This window comes from Trachurus trachurus (assembly GCF_905171665.1).
Source record: "Trachurus trachurus genome assembly, chromosome: 24".
Lineage (NCBI taxonomy): Eukaryota > Metazoa > Chordata > Actinopteri > Carangiformes > Carangidae > Trachurus > Trachurus trachurus.
In genome coordinates this window covers 6,002,583-6,013,390 of record NC_139910.1, presented here as the reverse complement: position 1 = coordinate 6,013,390, position 10,808 = coordinate 6,002,583, and the positions used below count along the sequence as shown (strand labels likewise).

General features: G+C 38.7%; 1 protein-coding gene across 1 annotated transcript; it reads left to right on the top strand.

Moving 5' to 3' along the window:
• Positions 1 to 3,658: 3,658 nt before the first annotated feature.
• Positions 3,659 to 4,165, top strand: uts1 (urotensin 1; the record flags this gene model as incomplete). The annotated part of the gene is made up of 1 exon (XM_084000296.1): positions 3,659 to 4,165. The coding sequence occupies one exon, from the start codon at positions 3,659 to 3,661 to the stop codon at positions 4,163 to 4,165; it is 507 nt and encodes a 168-aa protein (XP_083856422.1).
• Between the last annotated feature and the right edge of the window lie 6,643 nt (positions 4,166 to 10,808).

Genomic DNA, 10,808 nt, shown 5'->3' with positions numbered 1-10,808 from the left:
TATTACATACATAAAACTATATAAAACATATATATACCACATAAATATCTATATAAATGTACTATACATAATACTACTACTATTTATACTATTTAAATATCCACATATGTTCAGCAACTTATTTTTATCCCTCAACTTCCATATAACAACAGTGACTTTTTTTTTTCTAACTCATTTATAGACACGTTAAAACAAAAAAAGACAAAACAATAATTTACTAAAGAATGTATAAATATCTTATGACCTCAGATTTGTCACAGAATCCACGAGCGCTGAGTCAGAACGAGTCTCATCGTCAAACTGTCGTCAAACTACAAACGTCCTAATGCTGTTTTTATGTGAGTCGCTGTTTTCTAATAGTTTGTTGCCAAAATAATTTATATAACTTTAACCAAAAAAAACAGTTGAGCTCAGAAACTCAGCAAAGAACATGAAGATGAAGAAGATTGATCATGTTACATGTTGGATGAGTAGAAGAACTGGAGTCAGCAGGTTCAGCACCACGGACAGCTCCAACACATTCACTCACCCAGTAAAAGTCTCTATAGTTCATTATAAATTATATAATTTAGTTAATGGAGCTGCCTGGTCATGAAATAAAGGGTAACACCAACTTATATTGATGTGAATAGAAAATGAACAGAGCTTTGTTCTTTCATGCTCAAATAAACTCAACAGAAGTGAAATATTTTTCTGCAGGACTCTTTTCATGTCTCATTCACAAATTTGCTCACATTTAGTTGAAAATGAAAAGAAATGGGTAACACTTTATAATAAGTACACACTATTAAGCATTAGTTAAGCGTTAATAAATACTGAATTCTTCATTTATAATGCATGAATACTCATTAATATGTAGTTTATAAACACAGTTAAAAATGTTTTACTCCTTGATAAGCACTAACTATATTTATAAACTACATACTAATGAGTAAATGTGCGTTATGGAGAATTAAGTATTTAATAATGCTTAAAGGGATAGTTCAACATTTTGGCAAATTGGCCCATTGCCATAATTGCTATAGTCATAGCAGTAGGTTCGTGACCTTTAATTGTAGGTGTAAGCTATTTTTAGTACAGCGGAGCGCAGCAGCAGGCTGCTCAGAGCTACGCTATGGAGGCTAAGGGAATTTCTTGGTTTCCCTCATCAAACTCATCAAATACAAAATCCCAAAACTCCACAGCGCTTTTGTAGACAAGTTGTGAGCTGCACAACCACCACGCTATGAGATAATGACGGGACGATACGAAACGGAGCCGTTTTCGAGGTAAATTCATACAAAACCGCTGATGCGCGTTGCGTTCAGGGACAGTTTTTCAGCAAGCAGTCTCCGTATTTACCCTGTATTTACCTCGAAAACGGCTCCGTTTCGTATCGTTCCGTCATTATCTCATAGCGTGGTGGTTGTGCAGGTCACAACTTGTCTACAAAAGCGCTGTGGAGTTTTGGGATGTTGAATTTGATGAGTTTGATGAGGGAAACCAAGAAATTCCATTAGCCTCCATAGCGTAGCTCTGAGCAGCCAGCTGATGCGCTCCGCCGTACTGAAAATAGCTTACACCTACAATTAAAGGTAATGAACCTACTGCTATGACTATAGCGATTATGGCAATGGGCCAATTTGCCAAAATGTTGAACTATCCCTTTAAAGCAGAAGTAAGTGATCCGGTGGTTTTGGCTAACTTCTTGTCAGCCGATGGAGTTAGCAGTCCCCGCCCTCGTCCCTACGTCACCACATTCACGCGCATCCCTTGGCTGCACACACAGAGAGGACCGCCCCTTTATGCCGTTCTCTCTCCTCATTGGATAAAGGTTGTAGGATACCAGGAAAGTTTTCTCCTCAGTTCAGAGCAGAGTGACTGACAGACCCGTGTTTCAGACCAAACACTCTATATAAGTGATTGCTGTCGGAAGATAGAACTATTTAAGACTTATATTAACACAAACGTTCCACTTACTTCTGCTTTAATAGTCAAAATAGTAAAAATAGTCAAATAATAGTCAAATAGCCAAACACTTTTTCTGTTTTAAAGGAAATTTCGTCAAATCAAAATCACAAATAAAAACAAAACCAATAGTTTTCCAATAAACTCTGACAATGTGAGATTCACATGGATTATTCACTGGGGTCAGTCCACAGACCATCATCATCCTCTTCCAGCACCATCACAGCTGCACAGATGTTGTCACTTGTCACAGATGTTTAATTGATGATGCCTTCAGACCTCCTGGAGAAACTCTGGAACTTTCTCCAAGAATCTCCAACAACCTCAAGGACCCGAGGGACCAGCTGGTGGTGTCCCGCTGGGATGGATGGACGGATGGACGGATGGATGGATGGATGGATGGATGGATGGATGGATGGATAATGAACCTGCCCTCCTCCTCCTCCTCCTCCTCTTCCTCCTCTGGGACTCTCTTGTCTTCATGTCTCTTCCTCTGTCCACTGTCCAAACCGCCGCTGTCTGCTCCTGCATTGACGTCATAGCCGCGCGCGCTGGATGGTTTCTATAAAAACCCCGCGTGCGCTCCCCGTCGCCGCTCACTGTGGGACTTTTCACTTTCAGACTCACTCGACTGAAACACGAGACAGATTCTCCGAGTCCAACACGAAGTTCAGCAGCAGCTGCAGCATCTGGAGAGAAGAACGTGAGTAACACCAACATCTGTCAGAGGAGTTCAGTTCAGATGAAGCTGGAGAGGATTTTCACTTCTTTCTTCTTTATGGAGCTGCTTTAGTTGAGTTCAAGTGAATTTTCCTGCAGAAAAACGATCTGAAATTGCAGTTTTCTCTTTGATAAGATGTTTCAAACTTAAAAAAATGATCATTTTATCAAGAATTAATGAGTGTTTATGGTCAAACCAGCTTGCCCCCTCCATCGACTCAAAAACTCACCTTTTTACTTTATAGCTTTTAAGTCTCCTTGATTTTTGTTGTATTTCCTCGATCTTTTGTTTGTTGCTGCTTTTGTTCTGGTTCATCTCTTCTCGCAATTCTTTGTAGCCTATTACGCCTGCATTTTTAACTGTAGCTACAGCACTTTGGTCAACTTGGGTTGTTTTTAAATGTTTAAATGTGCTTGTGCTAATAAACTTGATTGGACCAATGGATTCACCTGGTAGAGGAAATCTACACAATGGAAAAAATGATAGCTACACCGCTTAAGGCTGAAGCACAGTTCAAAGAGAAATGGATGAGATGGACAATATTTATGAGTGAACAGCGACAAAACAAAAGATTGAGTAAAAGAAAATGGAATATGGACAGATTCCTTTGAAAGTGACTCCCATAAGAGTTCATTTGCAAAAGCAGATAAGTACCATTTAGGAAAAAAATGAACTGAGGCTTTGTAATTATTCTTTGCATAGTGTTGTTTTCAATAAAACTTTATTTTTTTGAGATATGTCTGTTTTGCTACATTCTAGAATTTGTCAATAAAAAATGAAGATTCTAGAATTTGTCAATAAAAAATGAAGATTCTAGAATTTTTTTAAAACGGAGTTATCTGCTTTTGCAAATGAACTCTTCGTTTGTTTTTGTATTGTATTAATTGAGTTGTTGCACCTTTAAGGAAAAAAAATCTCAACAAAAACTAAAGTGGAAAGAAAGAAAGAAACTTGATTGATTGATAATAAATTCTCCTCTGGTTCCAGGACATGAAGTCGGCCCCCCTGCTCCTGCTCCTCTCCTCCTCCGTCCTCCTCCTCTCGTCGCAGCTCCGCCTGGCCGCCGGCAGACCGCGCCTCCTCCCCGGCTGGCTGGACGGCAGCAGCAGCAGCAGCGGCGGCCGCGTCCAGACGCAGCGGCTGGACGAGGTGCTGCTGAGAGCCGCCGCCGCCGCCGCCGGGGACAGCAGCAGCAGCAGCAGCAGCAGCAGCGGCATCACCACGGATCTACTGGGCGACAGCATCCTGAGACTCCTGCAGCGGAGGAGCCCGGACCGGCTGCACCTCCTGCTGCCGGAGGAGGAGGAAGGAGCAGCGGAGGAGGAGGCGGTGAGGACGGCGGCGGCGCAGCTGCTGCTGAAGCGCAGCGAGGAGCCGCCGCTGTCCATCGACCTGACCTTCCACCTGCTGAGGAACATGATCCAGATGGCCAAGATGGAGAACCAGAGGGAGCAGGCGCAGCTCAACCGCAAAGTGCTCGACGAGGTCGGGAAGTGAAAGTGAAAAGCAGCCGCTGCCTCATGTCTGACATTTACATTATTACATTACATTACCTGCAGGTTTTTGGTTCGCGCGTCGCCTTCCTCCATCATTTTACGCACAGTTGGTGCCAAATTACGCACCAACCACAGCAAAAATGTAAATCCTTAAGTGTTATTTAAAGACTTTTACTGGAAAACATGGAAACGGACCCATCCCTCCTCCTCATCTCTCATCTCCCATCCATCACCCACTGACTCCCCCCTCCCCCTCCCCCTCCCCCTCCACCCACAGACCCCTCAACACTGGACATATTATGGACACAAAGGGAAACTGACACTTCACCGGATCAGCCTCTTTTTTTGGACAGTTTGAGTTGGAAAATCAACACTTTATTTATTATTTATGTGTATTATTTGTGGCTGAAGCAACAATTTCACCCTCTGACAGGTCGTTTGTGTATTTGAATTAAGCTCTTACTTGAATTATTACTTGAAATGTTGTTCTTCTGATCTCTCCTGGTGTGAATATCATCAGGATCATGGTCTTTTTATTTATTTATTTTTATCTTTCTGTGACTTCAGCAACCAAATAATTCAGAATAATGGAAATTACAGATGCATTATGGTTGTTGAAGTTGAAATCTCTACATTACTAAACTGGTGCAGATGTTAAAACCAGTTTAGTTGAACACAACATCTTGAAACAACCAGTTTGATTCAGACACATTTGTACTGGTGTGTTGATGGATTGGTAAAGTTAAAACTCTGAAATCTTATGCGATAAAACACCAAAAATCGAGGTTTATTTCTTTGTTTAACTTACATTACACTGATCATGTTAATGTACATCAACAAATCTCTTGTTTTTCTTTAGATAGATACCAGATTGAGACTAAAAGTTGATCAGAAAGCGATTGATTATCTCAGTTCTGTGCAGAGTTTGTGTCTGTGCCACAGAGCAACACTGTGTTCAGAGTAATGAAGTTTAGTTTCATGTTTTATCTTTCCAGTTCAGTTCTTTATCTTTGTTTTGAGACGAGATTCACTCAGAGCTTCATGTTCACTCCCTCACCTCACTATCACCTGTACTGTACCGACTGTAGCATGCTAACAAACTAACAAACTAACAAAAGAACAAAAAAAAGAAGAATCTTTATTTTATTGTACTTAAACTTTAACATCTGACACTGAACACATCATTGACTTTGTTTTAGCAAATGGAGAAAAAAAACTGCTTTTTGCCATTTATATTTTTTAATAAAAAAAAGTTGAAAGTTACAAAAAAAAAAAAGTGTTATAAATGTGTGTTAATCGATATGAAATACAATGTTTTGTCTCTGCTCCTGTTTGGTTCAAGAGTCGATACTAAGAGATTGTACTGACATTTAGTTTTTAAACTTTCATGGCCCCAGAAGACGATCCCGAATGATAATAATAATGATCACCTTATTTTTTTGGAATATGGATATAAAATGATTCCAATGATACAAAAGAATAGTAAAAAAAATAATCCCCACCATCCCATACACTACTGTAATAAATGTACATTTATATTGAATTTCCATGTATGTAAATAAATGTATAAAATTCTATATAAAACCGAACAGAAATTAAAATACTTCCAAACATTGACATATATGTCAGGTCCATACATCTTGCATGAATGTTCATATTGTTGGACACATGTTATACATTAAATATTGATGTTACAAACGTCTGAGAACATTTTCCCAGAACAAGAAGGGATTTGTTTAAAATTCATCATAAATTAACAATAAAAACATATATAAGCACATAATGAATTCATATATACATGACTTATCTGTGGGCTCAAAGTTGCATATTAGATTATAAAATAATATTCTTTCATATAACCAGGATTTTGTTGTTTATATAATGTTACAGATACAGGTGTATCACTTTATACAGTAGCTATGTCACATAGCACATGGTGACATCATCTTTGACCTCCTATATGTCATTAATTACATTTCTGTGATGGATTGTTGAAACCAAAATCTCAAATTTTCCCGATCAACTATAGAAATATTCAGAATCAGATTCCTGAGCTGTTTCGTTCTGATCCTCACAGAGGCTTTGCAACAGGGCAGGCAACCCAGGTGATCGCCTATAGGTCCTATCCACAAGTTTCCGAACGTCATGCGTCATGGTTTTCAGTCGTTGTCATAGTTGCGGTAAATGCATGGATCTATTAACGCTGGCTTTTAACACGGATGTCAATGTGATATCCATTGTTAAAAGCTGCTGTGATGATCCATGCGTTTCACAGATTTTCATTGAAAAAAAAAAGAAAAGATATCCATGCATTTACCGCGACTACCGAAACCATGGAAACGTAAACATAAAATTCCACCGGAAGAGCAAAACCGGCAAAACAGGCTACGTTTTAGACGTTCGGAAAAAGGTGGATAGGCAGCCAATGGCTGTGTACACACAACATTGTGCAAAAAAGAAGAAAGAATCATCAATGATTTTGGATTAATTAAACGGTTAATATTTGTGGCGGCGGTTGGGGGTGGGGGTGGCTCCAAGGTGCCTCTTGCCTGGGGCCTCCAGAGTTTCTACAAACGCCCCTGTGCACTGACTCTAACAGAATTATTGATGATTAGATACTGGGCCACTGTGTGTTCATGTAAAACCAAAACAAAAGAGCAACTTGTTTCTGTATCAAACATTTAAAGGAGACATAATATGTCCATAATATTATTATGGTATTATGCAAATTCGAAAACTAATGACATCATTGTCAGACAACTGAGGGAACAGCTCGTAAAACCACATGGACTTCAACCTCAGGAGCCTGAATTTTCTTTTTTTTTTGTCAATTCTCACATTTTGGGGGCTGGAAGGCAAGACAAACACCCAAACATAACTGTGTTAAAGAGCCTTCACAAAGTGATATTTCCATAATATGTCCCCTTTAAGTCATTGGTTTGTCAAAATCTGTCCCAAACCAACATGTAATAAACTGACTAAATGCTGAACTATAGAATATTGATCATCTGTATTAGATTAAATGCGTTTGGCTTGAGGCTTGTTGAGTCTCATACAGAGACCGATCAGGTCAGACTCAGTGGAAGTGACAGTGAACGGCGTCTTTTTACGAGGATTTGAAAAATAAACCAAAATGGCTCTGGGGTGTTTGTTTCGATGACTCAGTGCAAACTGTGGGTGTGTTAGTGATTCTTCTTCTTCTGCTTCATCATCGTCTGTGTGTGTGTGTGTGTGTTGGTTCAGTTTTATCAGTGACAACGTGTCACCAAACTGGAAAACTCATAAACAAGAGCAGAGAGTTTCACTGTGTCATAACCAGTAGCCTATTATTCAACCTCATGTAAGGTCAAGCCACAGTGGCACCACACGGCCGAGATTATCACACACACCTGTTATTATTATACAAATTTATTCAAATTCAGAAAATTAATAATGAAATATCAAATCAATTAAATATTTAATTAAAAACAAATGGGAATGGGAACATGAGAGGTAATTCAAATCATTAAAAGTGAATCCAAATGTAAGTGGCTTTAATGCATTTCATGATTTTACTTGTGTTTTGCGTATTGTTATATATGTATACATAACAATACATATATGTATGACAATATACAATATATAAACCCTCCTGCTGTAATATATAAACCCACCCTTTTTCTGTTTTATATCATTTATATCCGACAAAAAATGTAAATCACCTTATTAAGTAAAGCTGTTTGCAGACGATGTGATTGTTAATTTACATAATCCACAAACTACTTGAATCAAATAACACAATTAATATACACACCCACACCTTAATTATTTACTCAATGTGAAAACAAAAGTAACAAAAGTGTATTAAAAGAAAAAGTTCTGATTTCATGTTTTTTTTTTAATTAAAAAGTTAAAGTGAAAATGTTTGAGTAGGAAAAGTGTCAAAGAGTTCGTCACAACAAACCCCCAAATAATCACAGCAGACGACCGACCGACCGTCCGTCTGGGTCGATGACAGATCAACAGATCAATAGATCAATAGATCAATAATACATTTTGGAGCACAGCCGAAAAAAAAGTTCATTCTTTGGGAAATAAAATCAAAGTTTGGGTTCATGGAGAAGAAACACGACCATTCGTCTTCACATCCGTGACGTTTCATTCTGACCTAATTGGAGACGGCGAACGCAGCTCTGACTGATACCGGTGTCAAAAACAGTCCAGGGGGATGAAAATAAAAACAACTTCCCACATATCCCAGCATGCACCAGGTCTCCGAGGTCCCTCCATCCATCAAGTGGAAGTGACTGGATCAACTGATGCTTCAAATACACAATTAACCTGCGTTCATGTAGTTCCTTTCTGCTACCGACTGTTACTGTTCACTTCCATCAATCATCAACACAAACCTCCTTTAACCTTAAGGATAAAACAAATGTTACTGTAGTTTTGAGTTGTTTTCAAGATAAATTCATGCAAAACCATTAATGCACGTTCCCGTCGGGGGCAGTTTTTCATCAAGCAGTCTCTGCATTTACCTCTAAAACAACTCTGTCTGGTAACGTTGTGTTATTATCTCATAGCGTGTTGAATGTGCAGGTCACAACTTGTCCACCAGAGCGTTTTGGAGTTGTTGGATTGTGTATTTGATGAGTTTGATGAGGGAAACCAAGAAATCCCATAATGAGCCTCCGTAGCGTAGCTCTGAGCAGCTCACGGCTCTGCTCAGCCGTTCAAAAAATTGCTTGCACCAACAATTAAAGGTAACAAACCTACTGCTATGACTATAGGGATTATGGCAATGGGCCAATTTGCCAAAATGTTGAACTATCCCTTTAAAAATGTTGTTTCAATTTGCATCTGCAAACTGCTGTTTTTTTCTAATAAGCATCGAGGACTACTTTCAGTGGTGGATTAATACACATTTGGTGCCTTAGTGAGTTTTTACGGCCGTAGCAGGACGTGAGTCAGAAACAACCAACATCATCTGAATTTATTTCAGCTAAGGAAGATTTCAGCTGCTGAGAGTGAAGCTCTGTTGAAGAGCTCAACCCTGAACCACAGAGGAGAAAACATTCATACTGGTTGTTAAACAAAGTCCATGTCCACAAAAGATAAGTGAAAACAATTTTTGATTTAATATAATAAAATAGCATAATAATACATTTTTTTAAACGTTTAACATAGTTACACGGTGCTTGTACAGAAAAAAAAAAACTAAAGCTACAGAGAAAACAGTGACAACAAATGAAACAGTAAAATCTTGTGGCCCATGGTGTTAAAAAGCAAAACACAAGACTGTGACCTGTTGCGTGACCTTTCACCTGTGATTTCATCACTTCATAATAACGTCTTTGCTCTCGTGGGTTTGGGTCACATGATCAGTAACATCGTTATTTCTGTTGGCGCGGCTCAAACAGCTGCTGCTGACGTTCCTCCTTTGTTCTGAAAGGTGTGTTTTCATTGTCACACGAACCCACCACAATAATACGATCGTACCTACAATAATGAGCTTATCTGCCCACTCTTTAATATCCACATCCTGCTCACTGCTGTTGTCACGCTCTGTTTTTTTTTCTTTTAATGCTTTTTATAAAAAAGGACAATTCTCCTCCTTTATCTGAAACAGGACAATAAACATTTTGCTCCAAATATCTCCACAATATTCATTCATGGCCCTGACCTCAGATCTGATAAATTACCTTGTGAATAACTTCTATTCCCACTTTTTTTTTAAATTTAATTTAATTTACATAACATTTAAAATAAGTTATAAAACTGGCAAAATGCAAAAACTGTCGTCTTCACAGGAGCCTTTAGAAATCTATATAAGGCCTTTAAATCCCAAAAGAAAAAGACACACACAAGCAAAATCTCTTCACTTTCCCTCCCACAACACAAGAAAGCACAGAGTTAAATCCACTATACGTTTCCTGTGAGACATACATAGGCAGATATATTTACTCACAATACACTGGGTGTTTTATATAGTGAACAAAAGGCAACAATGTGGGAGGGAAAAGAGAAAAAAACAGTGGGATCGTCCTGCATCTGTGCTGCTGCTGCTGCTGCTGCAGTGGGAAACTCAGATGATGATGATGATGATGATGATAATGTATAGAAATGTAGGTTTTCTGACCATCTGTTTTCTTTTTTTTTGTTGCTCTCATGTCGTCTTTGTTCCTGTTTCATGTCCATGTCATGTAGCTGTGGAGGATTATAGAATATAAACCTCTGTTGTGTTGTGTTGTGTCGTGTTTCCTCAGGACTGCAGCAGGAACCTGGAGTGAAGAACAAAAGATCATCACCAGATCAGTGTCATCGCTGTACTGTTGTTGTTTTTTGACTGAGTCAGCATGAAAACACGGATGCTGATGAGGGGAATCCTTCACTGCAGCTTACTGTACTTTACACCAGTGGTTTTGTTAGAGGAGTTCACACAGTTTCCCAAAATATTACGTCTGTTAACAAACAGGCTTTTGTCCCGTTTGTGTCTGCAAAGTTTAAAGGTCCAGTGTGTAGTAATTGGCAAGGTTTATTGGCAAAATCTGAATATACTACCCGTGAATATTTTTAGAATAGAATAGGTACTTTATTGTCATTCAAATACACAGTGTGCATAGAACGAAATTTCATTTCACTGACTCTTGGCACAAAACAAAAAA